At 34.0% G+C, this 25,789-nt stretch overlaps 1 protein-coding gene across 9 annotated transcripts in view; it reads right to left on the bottom strand.

Annotated features, from left to right (window-relative positions):
• The window catches only part of LOC105478881 (ankyrin repeat domain 12), a 136,400-nt gene that overhangs the window by 54,969 nt on the left and 55,642 nt on the right, over positions 1-25,789 (bottom strand). For 6 of the 9 annotated variants that reach the window (XR_011617136.1, XM_011736596.2, XM_071085676.1 and 3 more), the window contains exons 4-8: positions 19,607-19,675; positions 15,338-15,484; positions 12,361-12,561; positions 7,291-7,433; positions 2,180-2,327 (exon numbers count right to left, since the gene is read on the bottom strand). Coding sequence is in view for 7 of the 9 variants with exons in the window: in XM_011736596.2 (XP_011734898.2) it covers positions 2,180-2,327; positions 7,291-7,433; positions 12,361-12,561; positions 15,338-15,484; positions 19,607-19,675 (708 nt within the window). In the remaining 2 variants the exon portion in view is untranslated. Of the gene's footprint in view, positions 1-2,179; positions 2,328-7,290; positions 7,434-12,360; positions 12,562-15,337; positions 15,485-19,606; positions 19,676-25,789 lie in introns of those variants that run through there. The other 3 variants (XM_071085677.1, XM_011736601.3, XM_011736605.2) reach the window with 3 other exon arrangements.

The raw sequence follows: 25,789 nt of genomic DNA, 5'->3' as shown, positions 1-25,789 counted from the left end.
ATTCTGTTAAAGTCTGAAAAAACATTTTATACTTTTGTGGTTCTATCCATTTTCTTACTCATCAGTGACATTTATGAATTTCTACTCATTTTTCCTTAACTAGACTTCCTAGATGTTCTAGTTAATCTTGTCAGAAAAGCAACTCCTGGTTTCATTCTGCTGTATCGTCTAGAAATATTAGGACATTTGTTTCTTTAAATAATATTTACAAAATTTGTTTTCCAGTCATTTAATTGTGCTCTTTATTATCTTGCTTTTCTCTGTGGATCTGCTTTTACTTCCTCCTCTTGATTTCTTAAGTTCATTTATTTTCATTCTTACCAAGTTTAATGAAGGTAACTATGAACTTTCAGTGAACACAGAACAACTCTGGTCTCATCACATAAGTACTAATGGTTATGTATACAATATCTATAACTGAGACTTTCTACTTAATAAGAAACTGCATGTGCTGGAAAAAAAAAAAAACTTAGAAGTTTCCAACTAGTATTCTGTTTCTGGTCAATTTTACCTTGTATTTCTAACAACTTTTGCTTTATATATTTTGACAGTGTTATCTAGTGCTTAAGGCAGTACACTTTTCTTATTTTTTTTTCCCAAACAAAAGCTACATTCAATTAAGAAGGCAACAATACATTTTTATCTTTGCTTTGTTCATATGCTTCTATTATCACAAAATTATCTTTTGTCATGCGCTATTTTCTGACTTTAATTCTTTGTCTAATGTCAATACTGAAATTCTTTGTCTTCAAAAGCATTTTTTATTTTTATTTTTTTTTTGTATTTTTCGTAGAGATGGGGTAAAAAACAATTAGCTGGGCATGGTGGCATGCCCCTGTAGTCCCAGCTACTCGGGGTAGGCTGAGGCAGGAGAATGGCATGAACCGGGGAGGCGGAGCATGCAGTGAGCCAAGATCACGCCACTGCATTCCAGCCTGGGCAACAGAGCGAGACTCCGTCTCAAAAAAAAAAAAAAAAAGAGATGGGGTTTCACCATGTGATCTGTCCGGGTTGGCCTCCCAAAGTGCTGGGATTACAGGCATAAGCCACCACACCCAGCCCTGAGTTTACTATACTTTTATCATCAGCTCTCAAACGTTGTTGTTAGTTTTAATTTTATATTTAACTTTCAGATAATTAAGTTTTTTCATTTTTCCCTTTTCAAGTATGATGATATTTACATTCAATTTGACAATATTTACCACAGTTATTTAAACATCTTGTTTGTAATCAGTGCTCACTGCCAAAAGTTTTTATTCCGTGACTTCATTTTTTTTGTTTATAATTTGGCATCATCTCAATCAGTTGGAGTATATTTACAATTTTTGTTCAACAAGTAAAACGTTATATTCAGAAGGTGCGTTCTTTCAATTGCCTTTCCATGTGAAAGATAATTTAACTATATTACATGAAAATAAAGGGTAGAACTTTCTGCCTCAAAACTATAAATGATCCACTGCCTTCTGGCAATGGCTGACATTAAATGAGTAAAGTATGGTTTTTACTCCTTCATGCGTAATATAAAAGTAACATTACCTAATTGTTTATAGGAATTATTTAAGACTTTATGAGGAAACAGCCATTTGTAAGACTGATGAAACTCTTTTTCATTGAATTTTGCCTGAAATATGGTAAACCCCTTCTATATAAAGACGACTTTCAACACAGTAAAGGTTTTTTTGTTATCTTCAAAACAAAAATTGTGTTTAAAAAAAAATTGTCCTTCCCTGCAACAATGATCAGAATTCAACCATCTAAATCACAAAAGTAAAACCACAGAGATGACTCGTTAACACCAGGACACCAGAAAAAGACATGAAGTGTTTAGTTAGTAGCTCTGTAATTTATAACAGAATGAAAAGAAGTCAGAGTAGCAGTGGTGGCAGCTATGCATGGGTAGAGGATCTGCAGCAGGCTTAAAAGTAATAATGAGTACTTCAGCACTTTATAGAAAACAGAAATGGGGCAATGGCATTATGACTCCATTCACACAGGGTGTATGTAGTAAACACCTAGGTTACTAACTTCATCATTCTTAGCTAGTTAGCTGAGTATGATTCTAGCTGGCCGGCAATATTCTAAGGTATGCAAACATTTTGTATATTATAAATGAATCCAGAATGTTCTATCAAATATCATGTTAAATGAACGAGATGAATGTAGATTATCTGAAACAAACCTGTGTAACTTTCATCATCATCAGATAAAGGCACCTCTCTCTTTAGTAGCAACTCCAACTCCTCTGTTTCTGCTACATCCACTGGACGCTCCCCATGTTTATTAGCTTGAAATGGATTTCCACCATGACGAAGTAACAGCTTTACTATCTGCAACAATAAAAAGCAAGACGACTTAGTCCCTTCACAGACTGTATCACTGCACCCATTCTCTTGATAATACTCATAGTATCCTTCTGAGTATTATCTCATTTACTCTGAATCCATTCCTCACCATCTACTCTAAATTGTTATTCTCTTCAAGATCCATTTTCACTGACACTCCCCTATCAGATGACCTCAACTACTACAAAAAAATTTCCTCCTTAAAATTTAAACTGGGTTACTTTAGCAATTAATCTCATCATTTTTTCATCCTGTTCCATCATGAAGTCAAATATTTATTGAGAACTTGTAATAACTACATTTCCGAGTTCTGCTAATAAACCAATGAACAAAAATAACAAGTTCCCTGGCCTCTTGAAATGTGTATCCTAGAAAAAGTTTCAAAGAAGTATTTCCCTTCTGCTTTAGGCTAATATCACCGTCAATGCTCTTAATCTTACTCTATTTCTCGTAGCCCAGGAACTGTAAGTATCATGAACTCCAAAGCTTAAACTTCAAGACCCTTCACTTTCATGGGTCCTTACAGGAGGATGCTCTATCTAATTTTGTAGTCATCACTCTGAAAGGACCTCTCTCCTTCTCTAACAAATTACATAAGCTTCAAGTTCCACATAACCAGGATCTGCCCTGTTAGTTATTACTTGTTTTTTCTTCATATCCTCTTCCTTTCATAGTTTTAACCTCTTTTTGGTTGGCTCCTTTTTAGAAGCCCATCTTTCCACAGTTCATATTTCTTGCAACTTAAAAAAATAATGGCATTAAAGAAATGAAACATGGACAAAACAAGGAAACTTTGTTGAAACCTATATCCTCTTCCCCTAGCTAACCTTTCTTCTTCACTGTCAATCTCCTGAAAAGACATCTGCCCTTGCAGCTGTTACTTGTTGGCCCTTCACTCTTTCACCTACAACTCTGCTACCATCAATCTTATGGAATGGCTCGTTTAAGACCTGAAAAGATCTAAACCAATGATGGTTTCCCTATGATGCTGTCCTTGATATACTTTCTCACGTTCTAATATATATATCATCTCTTTGGAGAACTTATCCACTCTGAATGTGATGACAATTATGAGATCCACCCATTCATTCTCTTGTCTGTTTTCTCTCTCAGCTCTCTTGAGCTCCAAACCCAAACATTCAAATATTCACGGGATACATCCAACTGACTGTATTTTGATACAAAAGCATAAAACCAACAGGATCTGAATGGAGTTCACTAAACTTGTACTATTATCTTTTATCTATTTCCATTCTCAATAACTGCCACCAAAATTTACCCAGTCACTGAAGCCTTGAAGCCAGAATTTGGGAGTCATCATTAATTCTTTTTCACTCATACTCTACATCAAAGAGGTAGCCAGGTGTTATTGATTCTGCCTCCTTACCATCTCTTCTTGTTTTGATATTTTGTGTATTTCCATTAACACTGGTGTGTTCTATCATACATATAAATTCAAGTCTCTATTCTATCATACATAAACCCATACTACAATTCATTAACACATTTCTCCCCTTGAACTATAAGTTTCATATAAAATCAAGTCTCTATTCATCTCTGCATTCCGAGGACATAACTATGGTGTTTTCTGGTACTTAGAAAATATCACACCTTTAAAAATACTTAAATGAATAACATGAAACAGATGAATATTGACTGCATTTACCATCAAAGGAGTAATTTAAAACAAGATGCTGAAATCAGAAATTTGTAATGAATTAAGAATGATTCACAATGAATAAAGAAAAAAAATTTTCAAGATTACTGCAGAAAATGTGAAATGTAATAATGTGTAGAGAAAACAAATTACTCATACCAACTGTAACTGTTTAATTTTTATCAAATTACACATGCTTATGATTTTAAAAGATCAACTAGGTTTCCAAATCTGCTGGTGAAGAACAATTGTCCCTGATACTTATCTCCATATTCCAGTCATCTACCAGGGTGAGAGAGGTGCAATTACTGGGCTGTGAAAGATTGGGGAGAGGATGCGAGAGCTAAAAAAAAACCTTTATCTAATAGCTGTTTCCAGTCATATTTTAAGAAGCACTTCCAGAGGTCATTGGTGCTACCAATTCCTAAGCTTTTTTTTTTTTTTTCTTCCTAGGATTCTGTGTTGTAATGGCTTTGGTTTCAATTTTCTTGTCTCTTTTAAATCAGAGGTGGGCAAATTATGACCTACGGGCCAATCTGGTTTGCCAGTTAAGAATAGTTTTTATATTTTTAAAAGACTGTTGAAGGAGAAGAGTTGGAGACGGACGAGGTGAAGGAGGGAGTATGTGGCCTGCAAAGCCTAAAATATTTACTATTTGGCCCTTTATTGAAAAAAATTGTCAAACCCTGTTCTACATCAGTAACTGCTCATTTCTCCAATTTCCATCTTCCAAAATATTTGTTTCTTCTGTTCTTTGCCCTTGTGGGTCTACGTCCTTTGAAACTTCCCCTTACTGTCATTTTAGGGATTTGAGAAAGTAACTGAAAAAAAAATCTTCTAGTCATTATAAATAATACTGCAGTGGATATCTTTGAGTTGAAATTTTTCCAATTTTAGGCTGATTTCCTTAGACTACAGCCCTAGATTGAGAAAACAGAATAAAGAATTTTGATATTGCTGAAAACTTTCTATCCCCATCAGGAATACATCAATAAATACTTATTACATGACTATGAAGAATCAGGTACAGCTGGTTCATTCATGTTACAAACACCCTAAATCAAATAATCAAGATTTTACAGATCATCCTCAAATGCAAGTAATTGTTCTTAAAGTTGCTTAAAACGTAACAGTCAACAATTAGAAGTAGGTAAAAATGATGACAAAAGAAGACAGGTATCTAAAATAGAACTAGAAATAAGGCTAGTATTAAAATGTGTATTATGGTGAGGTGCGGTGGCTGACACCCATAATCCCAACACTTTGGGAGCCTGAGGCAGGAGGATCACTTGAGCTCATGAGTTCAAGACCAGCCTGAACAACATAGGGTCTCCACAAAAAAAATTTAAAAATTAACCTAGCATGGTGGTGCATGCCTGTACTCCAGCTACTTGGGAAGCTAAAGCAGGAGGATCACTTGAGCCCAGGAGGTTGAGGCTGCAGTAATCTGTGACTGCACCACTATACTCTAGTGTGGGTGACACAGCAAGATGCTGTCTCCAAAAAAAAAAAAAAAAAAAAGGGTTTTAGGAATTACTACACATTTACAAACAGCAAGTCAAAAATTGGGTTCTTAGTAAGCTATGTCAATCCTCTCTATAATAATTTAGACCTGGCTACAGAACTGTTATGTTTCTGCTTTTCCCATCTTAAAAACGCTTTATGGATGGCTGAAGTTGTCATGACTACTATTGAAAGAAAGAAATCTAATTATTTGGGAGCAGCTCAAAAATACACATTATGGATATACAGAAATAAATTTTTCATGACTCTCCTTCTTCTTCCTAAGGCACAAGTAAAAGGAACAAGGAGAAAATAGCTCTCAATAGCTCTTGAATGGTGACTCCTACTATCCTAGGCATGTTGGTAGGAGGAAAAGCCAAGGTCCCTCCCTCTGGGAAGAGACTGGAAATAGTGTGAGTCCTTGTAAGTACATGAGCTCAAAAGGTCAGCTTCTGGAAATATCTGCAGCTATGTGCATATTTAGAAACTTGTGTTCACAGAAACCATGTCTTAGTCACAGGCACAATTCTTTAAAATTACACTTTGAAATCGGGAAACCTTTATTATCATATTCAAAGGAAAATCATTCATTCCTGGTAAACTATTTTTTAAAAGGGCAATATTTAAAATATCAAAGCCAGAAAATAAGTCATTTTCCAATAAATTCAGAGGAAAGAGCAACATACCCTACATGTTGTCGGACCTGATGGATTAAGTTTTTGTCATTCTGCCTATCCTCAGTTACCCATTCATCTACCTATCCATCTGTCTACAAGTGCATCCATGATGGATTTACTGAACATTTCTAGGTGACAAGCAGTTCCAGAGTAAATAACAGAAAACAACACAAAATGCCAGCATGTACGGTAGTATTTACAGTCTAGTGCCAGAAACATGACACTAGACAAGAATACCACTAAAAAATAAGGTAGTAAATGCTATGACATACGTTTGTACAAATCGCCAAAGAAGCACAGAGAAAAGAGCAGACCACTGGTAAGCAAGAATCAGTTTAGAAAAATTATTTATAGGCTACATTTTTCTTCATTCAAAATAAGAGTTCTTTACTAAGAAACATGGAAAAATGCCTTATAACAATGTAATTGAGAAAAATAGCATTTTTAATTTCTGAATTTTAGGTGTATTTGACTGCACCCATAAAGGCAACTTTTTAATCTTTTACCCCTGATATTTCTAGACCATCTTAAATTTCAATGTGCATTTACATGTAGTGTCTTTTTTTTCCTTCAAAGTATCAATTTTAGATAGGTATTATTTATCATATAATTTAAAGATGAGGAAATGGAAGTTCCAAGGAGGGAAGTAACCTGCTCAAGATTACAGAGTTAGTAAACTGGCCAGGCCAGAACTGCACTTGTATCTATCTTTACTCCAAATTCTATTTTTGTCTCAAATAAAGTAAAATGCCTTTCAAAAGATAGGCAATTCAACACTGTACAATTTTTACTATATATAATATAGTAAAATAAAGTATATATATACCCTTTAATACATCCAATTGTCTTATAAAAGAATGCCTTGAAATGAAAGTTTTGCCAAATTATTTAATCAACTATCAAATTAAATGGGTTTTATGAAAAGAAAATGCTAAATCTAAACTATGAACTAATAGAAAGTAGAAAAAAGGGAAAACAAAATATAGATGAGTTGATCAAGCAATGAGTGGAATATGACACAGATCATATGACTAAGAAGTAAATGAAATTACTTTGGGTTAAATTTGTATTTTGAAAATGTGTATTATTGATTTTTTTCTATCATACTTACATCTCTGTGCCCACTACTAGCAGAATCATGGAGTGGAGTGTCATCATCTAATCCTTGTGTGTTAACATCTGCTCCAGCTGCTATAAGTATCTTAGCAACGTCATAATATCCAACATTGCAAGCTTCATGCAGTGGTGTCCAACCTAAAGTTAGATTATTAATTTAACATGATTCACTTGCGCTACTTCAAAAAAAATGCTTTTCATATACATACCTATGTGTGACACATCAATTCTAAAATTGCACATCGTGCAAAAGAAAAAAGAAGTGATAAAGAAGCTACTAAAAATAAATATCTAAGAACAATACCAATTTACTGAAGGTTCATTCAAGATAATATTACAGTTGACCCCTTGAACAAGGTGAAGGTTAGGGGTGTTAACCCCCATGCAGTCAAAAATCCACATATAATTTTTGACTTCCCAAAATTTAACTACTAATAACTGGCTGTTAATTGGAAGCCTTACCAGTAACATGAACAGTTTGACTAACACATATTTTGTATATATATTAAATATTGTACTGTTACAATAAAGCAAGAGAAAAATTATTATTTAACAAAATCGTAAGAAAAATCTATTACTAAGTAGAAGTAGATCATCAAAAAGGTCATCTTCATCATCTTCACGGTGAGCAGGCCGAGGAGAAGGGAGAAGAGGGGTTGGTGTTGCTGTCTCAGAGGTGGCAGAGGGAGAAGACATAAAAGTAAAGGTGGGAGAGGCAGGCACATTTGGTGTAACTTTACAAAAATACACTGTAATTTGTGTCTGACGTTTTTGCTTTTTCATTTCTCTAAAAATGTTTTAACACAGTACCACCGTCCTTCTTCCACTGTTTGCTTTGGTTTCAGTGCCTGGATCATACAAGCGCTCATGTTGTTAAAAAAAAAAAACAAAGTCAAAGCAACTTTAAATTATTGGAAACCTCTAAGGTCAATCTGTTTACTGGCAGGGCTTCTTCTGTCTTCTTCCTCATCACCTGAAACTGGTTCAGAACCACTCAGCTCCATCAAGTCACCTATTAATACCTCTGATGTGCTATCTACTAGCTCCTCAATTTCTCCAAGATCCATATTTTGAAACTTCACCCCCTATCACCTTTTTTGCCACATCCACAATCTCTTTCATGATTTCCTTGACTGGTCCTGTGGTAAATCCTGCAACGTCATGTTCAACATCTGGACACAGTTTCCTCCAGGAGGAGAGAGCTTTCACAGCTTTTTCTTTAACAACGATGGCATCTTCAACGGTGTAATCCCTTCCAGACTTGCATGACATTCTATCGGAGTTCTCTTCTACAGCGTTGTGTAATGAGCCTTAAAGTGCCTTATGACCCTCTAATTAGAGGCTGGTTTAGAAACACTGTGTTTGTAACCCACTTCAATGCCTTTGGTGTTGAATTCATAGGGTTCCAGGAGGCCAGAGGACACTAAAAGACAGCCTCCTTCCCGGCAAAGTACTTCCTGACTTCGGGAAGAAATTAATGACATCAATCCAGAAAAGAGTTCTCATTGTCCAGGCCTTCTTGTTATATAACCAAAAGACTGGCAGCTGGGTTTATCTTTTCCCTTCAGGGTTCAGGGGGCAGTCCTGACCATAAACCCAGCTGTATTTACATAAAACAGGAGAGTTAGCTAATCCCTTCCTGCCCTAAATCTTGGTGCTTCTCTTCCTAATAAATGTCCTTTGTGGATTTTTCTTTTTCCCAGAATACAGTACTTTTGTCCACATTAAAAAACTGTTCAGGCAGATATCCTTTCTCCTCACTGATTTTCTTAATGGTATCTGGGAATTCATCTGCTGCTTATCAATGGACAGAAGCCACTTCGCCTGTTATCTGGGCATTTTTTTAAAAACTAAACTTGCTCTAAAATTATTAAACCATCTTTGCTGGCATTAAATTCCCCAGCTTTAGATCCTTCACCTTCCTTAAAATTGTTGTATAAGATAACTTCACGTTTTCTTCAATCTAACCTATAGGTACACTTTTTTTTGTTTTTGTTTTTGTTTTAGCAATCTTGCATCCACATAAAAGCTGCATGAGACAAAAGAATGTTTTACAAAAAAGTGCAAGGTTTTCAAACCCACTAGCATAGATGCAGCAATAGCTTCACAAATTTCCTTTCCTTTTTTCCACTGATCCTTATGCTGGATTCATTTATCTTCAAATGGCAGGTAACCACAGCTGTAGACCTCAATTTATTATTATCAAGTACATTATCAAGCAATTCAATTTTTTCTTTTAATGTCTTAACTTTTCTGTTTCTTAGGAGCACTTCTGGTATCACTAGGAGTACTTAAAATGGGTCCCCTGGTGTTATTCAAGGCTTACGGTATTCTACTAAACACGATGAAAAACATGCAAGAATCAGATGTTTCACTGTGGCATGCAACTTACTAGAGAGATGAACTGCTTATGTGGAGATGATTTGTGTCAGTCACATGGTGTTTTAAGCAGATATTCCCAACATTTGAGCTCACCACAATGGCAACAGGAGGTAGCTATGCAATTATTACAAGAGTACAATATGTACTACGGTAAATTTTATGTAGTTATGATTTAATACTGTATCTTTATGTCAGCTTACATTTCTCCTGACTCTGAATGGTGCTATGTATAGCCTATGTTTGTATGCATATGTTTTAACTTTTTAGAACAGATTTGTTTATATTTTACGGTAGTAAGTGATAGAATAGTATCTAGGTATCTTTTATGCACTTATAATGTATTTAATTTTTTCCTATTTTCAACATTTCTAGGCTATGCAGTTCATCTGAGTTTTTCCAAATTGTTCCAAATCTCAAAAAAATTTTCCAATATAATTACTGAAAAAAATCCACATATAAGTAGACTTACATAGTTTCAAGGGTCAATAGTATTTCCACTGTGCTAAATTATTTGACAAAAGTATTAAATATTTAAGCTTCCAATAAATATAAGCTTGATATATTTTCAATAATTTAAACTATGAAAAAGAATATTAAAGGGGTGAAATATTAATAAGCTTGATTAGTGTCTTTCAGTAAACAAAACTCCTAATATCTTAAGGGCTTTATTCTGTTGATACAATGTTTTCTGGACTTAATACTTATTTTAACTAAAATAAACTTAATTACTTTTGTAATTAAAAAGTTACATGTTCACAAAAGATTAGATAAAAATACAAAGAAAAAAAAACTGTCCATAATCTTACCACCCAGATATAATAATTTCAAGAATCCAACATAATATCTACTAGCTCTCCCACATATTTATAAAACTCAGAAGAGTAACAACCTGCTTCCTCTACTTACTAAAGTGAAAATAATTACCTATGTCATTATACCTTCCTACAACATAGTATTGTACTAATCAAATATACCATAATTTCCTTCAACGAGTTCCTATTACTAAGGGTACAGATTATTGCTAGTTTTTAATTAGAAACAATGCTGTAACAAGTATCATTACAACTAAACCTTCATGTTCATCCATGATTAACTATTTAAAATAAACCCTTGGAAGTGGAATTGTCAGATGAAAGAAATATTTTTTTAGGTTTTTGATAAATAATGTCAAGTTTTCCTCTAGAATAAATGCCATGCATTTTAAGTCTCATTATTTAAGGTAGATACTGTATATCACACCATTCCCCACTCACACCAAATAAAGACCTAAATTCCAGGTGTATTATAATAGGGCTACATGTAAAAACAAAACAGAAACAAAATTTGAAAAAAACAGAAAATACAGGAATAGTTTTATGATACAGAGAAAGAGAAGGCCTTCTTAAATAAAATACCAAACCAAGAACCCATAAAGGTCAATTGATATGATACATAAAAGATGAAAACTTTAGTACAATAAACACTGTAATGACAGTGTATTCAATCTAAGCCACAGACTGTGAAAATCTTTACATATTTGATAGAGAAAATCTAGACTAAATAAAGGCTCCTGTAGGTTAAAAACAGTACTAAACCAAAAGAAAATGAGCAAAGGAGTGGACCCAACAATTCACAAAATACACATAAATTCAAAATAAACATAAGAAATGTTTACCATCACTACTGATCATGAAAATCCAAATTAAGATTTTTCATTCGTCAGATTGTTAACAATCAAAAGTTGATAATATCCAGTTTTAGTGAAGCTATGCGGAAAACGGCTCTTTCATATACTCTTGATGGTAGTATGAACTGATACAGAATTTTTGGGGGGACAATTTCCACTATTTCAGAAATTTAAAACATGTATCTCTTTTGATTTAGCAATTTCACTTCTACTGAAATACTCCATAACTATACACAAAGATGTTTCTATATAGGTATTTACTACAGTGTTGCCTTTGGAACGCTATACCAGAAAATATTATGCAGCTATTAAAAATTAATGAAGGCCTACCTATATATACTGACCGAAATATCTGTAAGACATTAAGGCAGACTGATACAGATGCAATAATTTCATTTTAAAAAGTTGATATGTAAGTAAATACTTTATATATATATAAAATAAAAATGAACTGAATGAGTAACCTCCTAGGTGTTAACAATAGTTCTATGGAAGAGAAAGAACCTGTGTGGGAGGGAGGGTAAGGTTGTGCAGTATGTGAAGTTAAAGAAAATTTTTGTATTGTTCTCTACATACTTTTACTGTTGAATTATTTACAGTAAGAATGTACTGGTATGCTACTTGAATACTGAAAATGAAAGTAACACCACACTCTTACAGTCCTCATGGTTCAAGCTAATAAATGTTCTTAAAATACTTGTGAATGAATCAACTACTTTGAAAACATATAACTCAATCTCATCTAGGGCAAAACCTAACTTGGATAGACAACGATACAGCAAGTAATACGTCAACTAAAGTATAAGTTTAGTATGTAAAAATATGAGTAAATTATTGACATGGAATTGCAGTAGAGATCAGGGGTTTTACGTGCAAACTCCAAAAGTTTTGTAATAAAGAATATTTTTAGAACGCTTTCATTTCAGCTGAAGGAATAAAAGAATATGGATTAAATTGTAATCAGGATCCGTTTAAATGTTAGTGCCTCAATAGTAGGTATTGAACTACTAGTCTTACCTGCAAAATCTTTCACATTCACATTTGCCCCTAAACTTATTAATTCTTTAACTTGTTTCACATCTCCTCGAATAGCAGCCATGTGTAAAGGAGTTTCACCACGTTCATTTCTTTTATTAACTTTATCTTTCTGTCGAGATGAAGAACTAGGAGTTTTCTTTTGGGCAGGTGTTGTTTGTGACGGATGATTTGGTGTGGAATCTGTAAGAAAGAAGAAAGTTAGCAGAAGTTCTAGGCTAAATATTTTGTATACTTACTTAAAGGTTTTTATTGGTAATATGCTAATCTCCTGAAACACAAGGAACACCTTCTCCCCCTAACAACCTAAACGTTAACTTGGATGATACGTTAGTGACCCAAATACACAGAGATCTTCCCTTAGGGCTATCATATATCATGAGCCAATTAAAAAAAATGTTTTGTCAATTCATAAAATTGGTTTAAAATGATAAAGTATCAAATATGTACTCTAAAATGTTTGCTTAATGATGTGATGAACTACAAAATATTTTTCCTAGGTATGTCATGCTATTATTCTAAGACCTACAGGAAGTGAAATTGAAGGCTGGAGTCCACACCTCTGACTCAGACAAAGCATTGGAGTTCTGTTCTTATATTATGTGTAAATCAAGGTCATGATGATTATACTATGAAAATGAAAGAGAAAAGTTACAAAAAAATAAGGGCAGTCTGGAAAAGGGCCTTTAAAAACTGTACTTTGCCTTCTCATATTTTGATATTTGTTCTAGTTTCTATATTTAAAATAAGCTAAATTAGATGATGCCCAAAGTCTCCTCTCCAATTTCAAAACTACAAAAAAAAACAAAAACCGGTTTCTTAATTAAGGATTCAAGACATACATACAGTGTTAATTAATTCTGAACATTTACAACTATCTAAAAGAAACTGCTCTAAGAGAACAGAAATCTATGGAAAAGAACTTTTTACCAGTTTAAAACCTAACATGATTAGAGCTCTAAGGCAATACCATCCTTTCCTCAATTAAAAAAAAAAAAAAGTGTTAAGGTTCACCTTTTAGACTTTTTTTTTTTTTTTTTTAGATGAAGTCTCGCTCTGTTGCCCAGGCTGGAGGGAGGTGGTTTGATCTCGGTTCACTGCAACCTCTGCCTCCCGGGTTCAAGAAATGAAATTCTCCCACCTCAGCCTCCCGAGTGGCTGGGATTACAGGCGTGTGCCACCATGCCCAGCTGACTTCTGTCTCTTTTAGTAGAGACAGGGTTTCACCATGTTGGCCAGGCTGGTCTCAAACTCCTGGCCTCAAGAGATCCGCCTGCCTCAGCCTCCCAAAGTGCTGGGATTACAGGTGTGAGCCACCATGCCCAGCCCTACCTTTTGGATTTTAAAGTACATTGTCTCAGTAATAGTTTCCTACATAAGTTTTTCTAGAAATTTACACTCCCTAAGAGAAGGGCCTTATCTATCTTACTCATCACTGCTTAGAAGACTTTTTACATACCACAGTGGTATTCAAGAAATATTTGATGAATGAATAAATTTTAATATAATCCTTATAGTCAAATTATTTGTCAAGAGAATTTGCTTGCTGAATTTCTTAAAATCTAGAGACGTATCTAATGAATAAAACAACCATAAACTCCGAGTGTATCTGTATGATGGCAAACATCTTGATATTTCAAGTTTTCCATTTTAATTCTATACATATTAATACAGAGAGTTGACTAAGAATCACCCTTAAAAGGACCAACTGCAGAACAGTATTATAGCATACTCCTATTTATACTAAAAAAAATTAAAAAAAAAAAAATTAACCCATAACAAAAGATACATATTTGTATGTTTATGCCTAGGAAAGCCACACAAATAAAGATAAGGAACTGTTAACAGTGGTCACCTCTTGAGGGGAGGTGACTGGAGATGAAAGACTTTTACTTTTTATCTGTTGGTCTTTTAATTTATTCTAAGAAGGACAAAGGTTCACGTTATTTTAAAAAATCAGTTTTAACAAATGTCTTTCCATTTAACTATTAAATCAGACTTAAAGTCAAAGTCAAAATTTTACAGAAATAAAGTTTTTACATGGTAAAATGTCTTTAATTTGGTCACAGACTTTCCCACATTGGAGGTGGAAAAGGTAGGAGTAACCACAACGTACTCTATTTTTAAAAGCAGGAAGCCCTAAAACGTTTTTTTAGCAGTGACAGATATTAGATACACTTATGCTTTGAAATTATAATACTCAGAAACTCTTAAGAATTTAACCATGTCATCCCATTTTTTAAAAAGGGCAATACAGGCAAAACTCACTGAAAAAAAATATCTTTTTCAGTACATTTCAGCATGATCTGTTATGTAACCCAGAGTCTTACATAAAATTGCTTTGAATTCAGGGCCAACAGAAATTTTCTCCAGACAAAAGTGATTTATTTTCTTGAATCAGTCAATGAGAACTATGTAACTCAAAATTTTTCCTCTGTACTTTTAGCTGCCAGGATGTGAATAGTAATAACTGTCTCAGGCCAGCTGTCTGGATTTTATCTACCTTTTTAGCTCCCTTTTATAAATTAGCATGCTGTTTGGTTTGTTCCCTTTTTGTTTTTGTCCTGCTGGTAAGTCATCATCAATTATCTTTGGAGCACACAGTATATAAACAAACATACATACATGTGGCACAACACCTTAATTGGAAATGTGACATAAAATATGAAATAAACATAATATACTGCTGACATTTTTCCTTATAAAAGAATTCAGATCTTAATAAAATATGGCTTACACACAGTGTGAAGAGCCCTACTCTCGTATAGCTTCTACTTTAGCAGAGGATACAGATGATAAACTGTCACACAAATAATCATAAAATTACCACTGACTTACGAGTAATTCTGATTAAATCCAAGAAAGAATCAAAATTGAAAGCAGTTAAAATAATTGTTAAGACTACAATTGTGTGAGGAAAACTAAGGATACACATTAACTCAATGATGGTAGGTATCACCTGGACTGTTGTCTCTTGCTGTCATCTGCATAAGAAGTGCCATCTGTTTTCGCTCAGAGAGTGGATAACCAAAAAGAATGCTAACTGGTGTGGATTTCTTATTTCCAGCTTCCTTTTTTGTTTTCTTCTTTTCTGGACCTTCTTTCTCTGGAATTATTAACACATATGTAAGAATTTGAAACAAATCCAAGTACTCAAAAGCAAGGGTAAGAGGATCTTTTTGATAGATGCTGTACATATATATGAGAAATGTGTACAATATATGAACTAGTACTAGCCAGACAAAAGCACAATGGGTTTTATATTATATAAACAATTTTCTTCCTGACTGCTTTGAAAAACATAGATTCTTAATTCTATTGTTTTCAGAAAATTAGTAATACTTGGAAATTTATTACTAGTAAAATTTTACCTTAATGACTTGTTCTAGTAAAATTTAATTCCTTGATTAACAGTGCAGACATTCTTTAGTATTGCATCTTTGAAACCTCTTTTATTCAATTTTATTCATAATCGCTGATAAGCCTATATAGCAATGCTCCTTCAAATTACTTCCTTAATTCCAGCAATGATTCATACAATCTTCCAACGAGCTAAATATTTAAGACAAGTCTTATCACACAGAATAACTACTGAAAAAAAGTACCAAATCATTTTATTCCAGTCACAGGATAGTTGCACATGAAATAGTCAAAGCCAAGAATGTGCAAATTAAAGATTCTGTGTGGCTATGGGTTAACAGATCTTGCAAAGATCCAAAAATTTTCAAGGATCTTTTCAAAGAGATCTGACCCATCATCAGGTTAGCTCTCAGATTTAACTATCTGGAAAACCCATTAGCAATGCGGCCTGCATTCCCCATTAAGTGTCAGCACATTCAGACCCAACTGAATTCTATAAGTAAGAGACACAGATGTTTGTCTTTTCTGTAAGACTCCTTTGGGAGTTAAGGCAGGTGCTCGGTGCAACCAAATGCAAAGGTCTGGCTATTACCTGTCCAGGCATCTATTTCTTGGGAAACCCTATACAAATATCTGGAATTTACTGATCCAGGATTGAGGGTACCTGCAAAGAGGAGCTGCAAAAATAAATAAGTAAACTAAAGAATATTTAAAAATAGCAAAAATGGGAGAAGGCTTAGCAGTCAAAACAGTGTCTTTTTTCAAGCATATATGAAGAGCAGCTAAAAAACTCTAAAAGAAAAGCATGTTTTAATCTAGCAAGTTTAAAAAAACTAATTAAAACCTGATATTATTAGCAGGCATAAGAAATTAAAGTAATAATTCTTCCAGTGTGCCACTTAATCAGGATACTGTCACCTTTATGGCTGAGAAAAATCAGAGGTCCTAATTTTAAAAACTCTGCTGCCCACAAATCTTTCAAAATTAGACATTTCCTAAAAAGTCCATTTTCTTGAATATTTGATTTTGCATAAAAACAAAATTTCAAGACTTATTTAAATCGACTTTATTTTTTCCAGTATAATCTTTTTTCATATTTATTTCATTATCATAAATGATCCAATTTAGTATAAATCCAATTTTAGCACAGTACTTTTCCTAACTTACACTGTATTATAAAGCCCTAAACAGATCTTTGGAGAAGCCAATTTTTTTCCTGAAGCATATATGGATTTTTTCTCTTAATTTTCTGCATATCCTGGTTCTCTAGTATTTAATAAGGAACCACAACCGTTCTTGTTTTAATGGTTTTCCATTTGAATAACAAATCTTTACCTATAATGAATGTATTTCTCTCCTAAAATAAATATATTTAACTTTATGAAAATTTTATAGAAAATAGAAAAGATGTTTCAAAGACAAGAAATAAAATCTAGTAATAAGAGGAAACAAAAAATACTTAGCATCTATCCTCAAAATGTTTTCTAAATATTGGGGAAAATTTCGTATTTTTGTTTGTAAAACGAGTGCCTTTTTTTTTTGACCGCATTTTAACACAAGGTTTAAAAAAGCCAGTCTAACGTGATAAAAGTAATATATATCCAGGCAACAGTAAAAAGATACTTATAAATGCATCATTAGAATGCCATGCTGCCAAATATTTAAAGATGCAATTATTTTGGAAAGAAACAAATTGTATACATTCCAAATATTTAAAACAAAAATTCGAATCAGATGCTAACATCCAATATAAACTCTATTTTCTTTGAGTTACAATAGTCATATGTCTGAGTTCTTATTCTGCATGAGACAGGAAAGTAAGAAAACAGCAGCCGGTGTAAGACAGCTAGGAGAGAGACAACTATACTGTTTGTCAAAACTGTGTTAGACTAGTATGTCCCAAAGTATGCGTTTTCAAGTTTAAAGCAGTCAACAAGACTATCTGGGATTTGTCCTAGAAATAATTTGTTTCCTCTGATCCATCGTAGGTAACAAATGATAATATACTATATATCTTATAAAGAGTTAGCTACTTCTCTTATCAGGAAGGTGATTCAGTAATACTTAAAAACAGAGCTACTTCTCAAGATTCAGTACCTGAAAAATGTATTTATTTGCCCTAATAGACAAGAACTTTAAAGTTTAAATGCTAAGTATACTGACAAATGTGCTCATTTAGCACAGTCTACTATAAACTTCCGTTCAGACAGCCTAGGGATTTTTTTAAGAAAATATACATGAGATTCAGTTAAGACTATTCAAAGCAAACAGAGAAATGGACTTTTCAGCGCTCCAACATTCTTTCAAGGTTTAGAGGATCTTCAGATATACAAAGATGTTCCAGTTTTATAATGCTGAAAATTAATGCTTTCTTTTCAGGTCTTGTCAGAATAAATAGAAAGCTCAATGTCATCACATCCCAATTAAGTATTAGGTACCTATTATGGAGAAGAGACAAAATTGTTTTTCTTAGGGAACTCGGTTCATAAACCTATTAGTGTCTCAGAAATTAAAGAATATAACATCTTCCCACAAAGCAGTCACTATAAGAATCAAATAATGGAATCACAACTCAAAGATGAACATAATTAAATCAATCCTGTTTGCAATGTGCATACTTCAATTCTGAAAAAAAAATTGCCATTACTCTCTGGTTCTAAAATATCTACATGAATCTTTTAATTGAATGTCTGCATCTTTTGATTTCCAGCAATGATACTCAGATTTTGGATGGCTTCATATACATACAGCTCTTTCAGGGGCACTTTGGTGCTAAGAAGTCACCTTTTAGAAAAGCATGCATAATTCCACAGTAACTGACTGTAAATATGTGCCACCCCCCTCAATTTTGGTAACCAGGCACTACTGATTTATCAGCTCAATTAAAACTTTCAGGATAATTTGAAGAATAATTATTTGGTTCTTCCACTGCCCCTACCCAACCCCACAAATGTATAAAATAAATAAAAAGTGTATAAAAACAGGTTTACTTTAGTTTTTATAGCTAAATGTCATATGCTGCAAACTAGACACTTAGACACCCCGGGACTAAAAAAATTAACATTTTTATTTAAATTCAGAGATAACAAAGTTAGTCAATTTAAAAAAAGATAATCAAAAAACATTTAACTAATTAGCTTTCACATACTAGAAAACACATTTACTCTTTAAGAGGACACAATACTTGTATATTCTCTTGTATTCTATCTGGAGCAATTATGGATCAGTAACATATAATAACAGGTGCCACAGCTTAACAGAGAGGTTGCAACACAGTTAGTGGTAATGCCATTTCTCTAGGTAACCTGGTATTTTAATTTAGTTATAGTTAAATTTAACCTAGGCAACAAAGTCAATAAAGGCTAATGAGTTCAATTGTATGGAACAATGGAAATTGTATGGAATACAATGGAAAAAAATTGTATTAAACGTGTTTTTTAAAAAACATCACATGACTAAAGGGTAAGATGACACTGTCTACTGAAATCAGTACACTTGGTATACCTTGTGAAGGGTATACAACAAAACACTTGGGTATCTTCCCATAGGAGTCACTGCACTATGCAATACCAGGGGTTGACTTTCACACTGTTTTCTACATGAATGGTGTTCCCCACATCGTGCTGTAAAAAATCAGAGTGGAGGTATATAGCAGTCCTACTACAAGGTTCACACAGCTTGTGTTCGATATGATACACTGAGTACCTCAGAGCAAAAATGGGAAAATGTGGTGTCACCCATGTAGTTCATTTATTTAACCAAAAATATCTATATACTGGTTTGAAAATAAGTTACTTATAGTACAATAATTAATTGTAAATGTGACAGAAACCACTGGCTAAACAGGAGCACCTGATAATCTAATTACCTGAGTATGTCCTGTAAGAAGATATAAGTCTCTCCCCCCAATTTTCACTTGTATGTCCTGGATCTGAATCTACAGAATGAGAAGAGACAGGAGAAGAGAAAAAAGCACACGGAGGGAAATGCAGAATTCAACAAACCAACATTTTTCAAAAGACCACCAGTTAATAAGCTGTCATTGTTTTGCCAAAAGATTATTTTTAAAGTAAAGCCAAAATTATATTTAAAACACAGGTTTGATCAACACCTAATATTTTAAATTCTTCAACAAAAATATCTTAAAGTTGGGAAATTCAATCATGCAGTTTCAATAACAGGTATTACTGATGTCATATATTAAAACATACTATCTTTTTTGAGGCTATGTATTTTTTCAACCTCTGAATAACAGTAAAAGCGCCAGTACTTTATAACTGGTTTTCTGTTTAGAACTTGTCTTACGCTTTTTGTTCTGTGAGTGCCAAAACTACTCTGGAGATAGTAGAACACTCTGGACTGCACTATCATCCTACACCACAGACCTTTCCACAAATTATATACACTTCAAATGGTATAAATTACTACAGTGATTACTACTGAAGACCGCCTGGAAAGAAAGTAACCTAAATCAAAACAAAGTTTATCAGTTAAGAATATGGAATTCTGGCTGGGCGCAGTGGCTCACACCTGTAATCCCAGCACTTCAGGAGGCCAAGGTGGGTGGATTACCTGAGGTCAGGAGTTCAAGACGAGTCTGGCCAACATGGTGAAACCCCATCTCTACTAAAAATACAAAAATTAGCCAGGTGTGGTGGCGCATGCCTGTAATCCCAGCTACTTGGAGGCTGAGGCAGGAGAATCGCTTGAACCCGGGAGGCAGGGATTGCGGTGAGCTGAGATCGTGCCATTGCACTCCAGCCTGGGTGACAGAGTGAGGAGACTCCGTATCAAAAAAAAAAAAATATATATATATATATATATTTTTTTTTTTATGGATATATATATATATGGATATATATAGATAGATAGATATAGATATAAATATATAGATATAGATATATATAGATATATATAAAGATATATATAAAGATATAGATATATATATAGATATAGATATAAAAAATATATATATATATATATATGGAATTCTGCCTAACAATTCATGACAGAGAAATATGAATATGGAGAACTGACTTTGGTAATATGGCCAGAGCAGATATTTTTACTTATAAATATATTTTGACTTACAAATGCCATTTCAACTCACAATATTATTGTGATCTTCATATCCTTAATTGACAAACTTTTTCCCAGGATCACTGTTACACAGTATTCATGATTTCAGTTAGGTATAAGTAACCAAGTGTTCAAAAAAAAAAAAAACAACTTAAGAGAACAAATAAACCCTAAGCATCGTATTTGAAAATTTTACAGATAACCCTAAAAGTTTAGTGATGAGAAAGTTCACTCAACTGAAAGAGGAATCATCAATAACATTTAGACCAACTCTAAACAGGTAAATGGGCTGAATGGTAAAACTTTCAATGAACACATATTTCAAAATGGAATACATTAAGTTAGCAACTAAAAAATTTCATGAAAAATAGTATTTGACAAAGACAAGCAAAAAAATTTAAATAACCACCACAGATTGCAAAGCAAACCAGCAACCATTAAATTGTGCCAATAGGATTAAATGAATTGTTGAAAGCAGATATTATTTTAATAGATTAAACCACAGTGAATAAACTAACCTTTCAATTATATTAATGTAGTTTAACAGTTTATCCAAATCTTCCTTTGGAAGTAAGCAACCACTCTGACCCCACATTGGCTTTTACTCAAACAACTATATTTCTATTGGTGGCATTTGCATAGTCTACAAAGCTTTAACTCAGGAACTAGAAAATTAAAGCTTCTATTAACATATCCCTGTCCCCTTCCTCAACTACTTCCTTTTATGCTGTACTAAGACTAGGCTGTATGAGATTACCACCGTTTATGAGACTGATACAAAATATTGAGTGCAAAGCAGAGCCACTCTCTCTCCCACACATGTTCTTCATAGCGAGGCAAAACAAGTGATACTTGCATTTTAAAACCAATCTTTTTAAGTTAGTATTTTGCTTGGGTTGCAAGGAAATAAGAGAAAAATACTAAAAATAATTTTAAAAGCCTGTACTGTATGTTTGAAACTTTCATAATGAAATATCAGGAAGGGGGCAGAGGTAAATGTATCATGAATAACTGCCAGGAAAAAAATCACCAAAGGTGATTATTCTTACTAAGCAAAGCACTAATTTTATCTATTTTAATATAGTTCCCAGAAAAATTGTATCTATCTGTTTTCTTTTCAAAAGAAGCTCCTCTCCTCAAATTTGACTGAGTCACATTATAATATGGTAAACCCTTAAATGGCATCTAAAGTCTTAGGAAAATAGAACTAAGGCTGGCTGGCAGAGATTTTGTTAATAAAATTTCAACACATTCTACAACTGCCTCCATAGACTTAGTGAACACATCCTACTGTGTTCTCTGAATTTTCTCATATTCTTTTTAAAATGCCAAAAAAGGTTGGGCGCAGTTGCTCATGCCTGTAATCCCAGCACTTTGGGAGGCCGAGGTGGGTGGCTCAATTGAGGTCAGGAGTTTGAGACCAGCTTGGCCAACATGGTGAAACTCCACCTCTACTAAAAATACAAAAATCAGCCAGGTGTGGTGGCGCATGCCTGTAATCCCAGCTACTCACTCAGGAGGCTGAGATAGGAGAATTGCTTGAACCTGGGAGGCAGAGGGTGCAGTGAGCCAAGACTGTGCCACTGCACTCCAGCCTGGGTGAAAGAGCGACACTCTGTATCACTAAAAAAAAAAAAAAAAAAAAAGCCAAAAAAATTAGTAAACTATTTGCCTACTAATAATGCTAAGAGGAAACAATTACTTAAAGAAAAAAGTGAAAGACATTCAATCTTTCTGATTATTTAAACATGCAAACTAAAATGACAAAGGACTACTGGTTTATCTCTATAGAACATCAGATTTATCAACCTAAAGAAAAACGTGTCCCCCAATGCTATCTGAGGTTAAAGAACATTCATGTACTGCTGGAGGCTTTCTAACTAGATATAATTATTTTGGAGAAACCTGAAGAATCATAGAAATGTTTAACCCTTATAACACTGTAACCTTACTCCTGGGAATGAATAAAGAAACAACTCAGTGTATGACAAACATCACAATCTGCAAAGATGCTCTTGATGGCATTATTCACAACAAAAGAATTATAAATTTAGTTTGAGGGCCAAGAAGAGACTCTCTCATGTAGCCTCAAGACAGCTGTTTAACACTTTCACATTAAGAGAGTTTGGCTTTCCCTTGGACACCATAAGACTAGGGAAGAAATTAAGTATGATTTCGTGACTGATAATGCAGGAATAAAGTTCACTTAGGTGGAAACTGTATTAATTATTAAAGATAACAAAAGTTATCAGTTATTGATTACACTATATATGGTGGCAGATATTATATGATACCTATACAACATTCATTCTCTTTTTCTTACCAGGAGTACCCCAGTTTTGATCAGAGAAACAATATGCCCGGCTGAAAGTATGATTTTTCAGACTCCCCTGCAACTAGAATAGCCTAACCAATCAGATGCAGAAACAAAAAGGCCAAATCTCACTGGGAAAACAACACTTTTGTCCTTGGTCTTTTCCCTCCTACTTTCTACCCAGGAAGAAGCAATAATCTTGTGATTATAAGGCAAAACGATTAAGGATAAAGCCCATGAATGAGCTAAGAGTGGCACAGCATTAAGATGAAAAGAGATCAGAGTCTGATGGCATTATTGAACTGCTATGCCAACCCTGTACTGCCTATGCTTGGCCTTCTTACTGCATTAAACTGTAAAATTCCTATGTAATTAAACCAGTGTTAGTTTTTGGTTATGTTTAATTTAGTTTTACAAGCTAAATTTACATGCTATGTCACTTGAAGGTCACAATTCTCTGAAACTGATACTATTATATGTACTTTTACAGATAAGGAAGCTGGGACTTACAAAGAAGTCAAATTACTGGGCCAACGCTTGTAGGGGACTGAGGGTCAACACTAGTCAGATTCCAAAATCTTCAGTAATAAACACTGCCATGATTTACCTCTGCTACAACTAAAAAATTTATCCTGTCAATTCTAGAGTAGCAGAGAATGAAAGGAGAAGGTAAAAATTAGTGATAAAGCAATCTGATGTAGGTGTTAAGAAATGTCTTTTAGATAAGCAGTTGCTTTTTACTTCCATAGGTTCAATGGGTCATTGTATATATTGGCTTAATGTTCCACAGGACAAAATTCATGGGAATTCTTTGACACAGTAAGACAATGTTAGTGATTTGTTGAAATAAATTAATTCAGAATGAACATAGTACTATGATAGAGCTACAAGGACCCACTGGCCTGATTTCAAATTACGTTGTAATTCATTCCCTGATTTTTTCTGTCTAGCCAAGCACTTACTTTTCTAGAAAGTGTTTTCTTTTTTAAAAAAATTAGTAAGTATTAAATAATTGAGAATTTAGAAAGTTTAAGACACACTATGATGCCTTGCAAAACGGAGGCTAGGAATCTCTCATTCAGTAGACAGCATTGCTGCTAATCTGGGGTGCCAGTGGGCTTTCCTTGGACAATGTTATGAATACCTCTTTTGAAAAGTAGTGACTTTATAAAAGTAACATATGTCCATTATTTCAAGAATTCAAGCCATACAAAAAGGACCAAGAAGAAAGTAACAGATACCCCACATCCAAGAAATAAAGTGTTAACCTCTGGCAAGCATCATTCCCAGCATCCATCTAAATACGTATTAATGACAAAGGAACTAGCAGAGACAGTAATAAATTTATGTAAGAACAAGAAAATAACACACATATGCTGTTTTGAAATAAAAGGCTTAAAGACTTATTTTAATCCAACATTAAAAAAAAAACTAAAGGCATTGCTTCTTCCTTATAAAAGATACTACTATAAAATATAAACAAAAATATAAAGAAATTTTAAATACAGGAACATTAAAAAGTTTATATAATCATTTTAAGAAACTATATACTTTAGATAATATCAGTTAATCCCTTGCTTAGAGATAAGATGATATGCTTTCTCTTTATTCCCTACCCCTTGTTCTATTATTTCCTTAAGTCAAGGTTTAAAACATTTATATTTTGTTCTGTACCTAAAACACATCCAACAGGTATAGCTCCTACAGTGAAAAAAGTCTTATATTTAGACAGTCTTAATCTTTCCATGTGTTAATATACATGTGTGCACATATATACACACGATAAATGTAAATACACAAATTACAATTTTAATGCAAATAGCACATCCTGTTTCATAATCTAATTTTTTACTTCCAATATATCATGATCATCTTCCCATATTATGGATTCTTCTACAGCTGGAGTACCGTGGCATGATCACAGCTCACTGTAGCCTCAACCTACCAGGCCAAGCAATACCCATGCATCAACATCTCAAGTAGCTGGGATTACAGGCGCACACCACCAAGCCTGGCTCAGTTTTTAATTTTCTTGTAGATACAGGGTCTCACTCTGTTGGCCAGTCCGGTCTCAAACTCCTGGCCTCAAGTAATCCTCCTGCCTTGGCCTCCCAAAGTGCTGGGATTTCAGGTGTGAGTCACCATGTCCAGCCTTACAACATTATTTTTAAGGGTGAAAACTATTTCTTCATTGAATTTATCATAATTTAACAAATCCTGTATTAGTCAACACAATTCTCCTGATTTTTTTGCTATTATAAAGAAAGCTGAGGCTGGGCACGGTGGCTCAAGCCTGTAATCCCAGCACTTTGGGAGGCCGAGACGGCGGATCACGAGGTCAGGAGATCAAGACCATCCTGGCTAACATGGTGAAACCCCGTCTCTACTAAAAAAAATACAAAAAACTAGCCGGGCGAGGTGGTGGGCGCCTGTAGTCCCAGCTACTCGAGAGGCTGAGGCAGGAGAATGGCGTAAACCCGAGAGGCGGAGCTTGCAGTGAGCTGAGATTGAGCCACTGCACTCCAGCCTGGGCGACAGAGCGAGACTCCGTCTCAAAAAAAAAAAAAAAAAAAAAAAAAAGGCTGAGATAAACATCCTTAAAAACAAATGCTTTCATCAATAACTATTTATTAGAGGCCAGGCATGGTGGCTCACTCC

The sequence above is a fragment of the Macaca nemestrina genome, chromosome 19 (assembly GCF_043159975.1).
Source record: "Macaca nemestrina isolate mMacNem1 chromosome 19, mMacNem.hap1, whole genome shotgun sequence".
Lineage (NCBI taxonomy): Eukaryota > Metazoa > Chordata > Mammalia > Primates > Cercopithecidae > Macaca > Macaca nemestrina.
The sequence above is the reverse complement of the archived record's forward strand: the minus strand, read 5'-3'. Positions and strand labels throughout refer to the sequence as shown.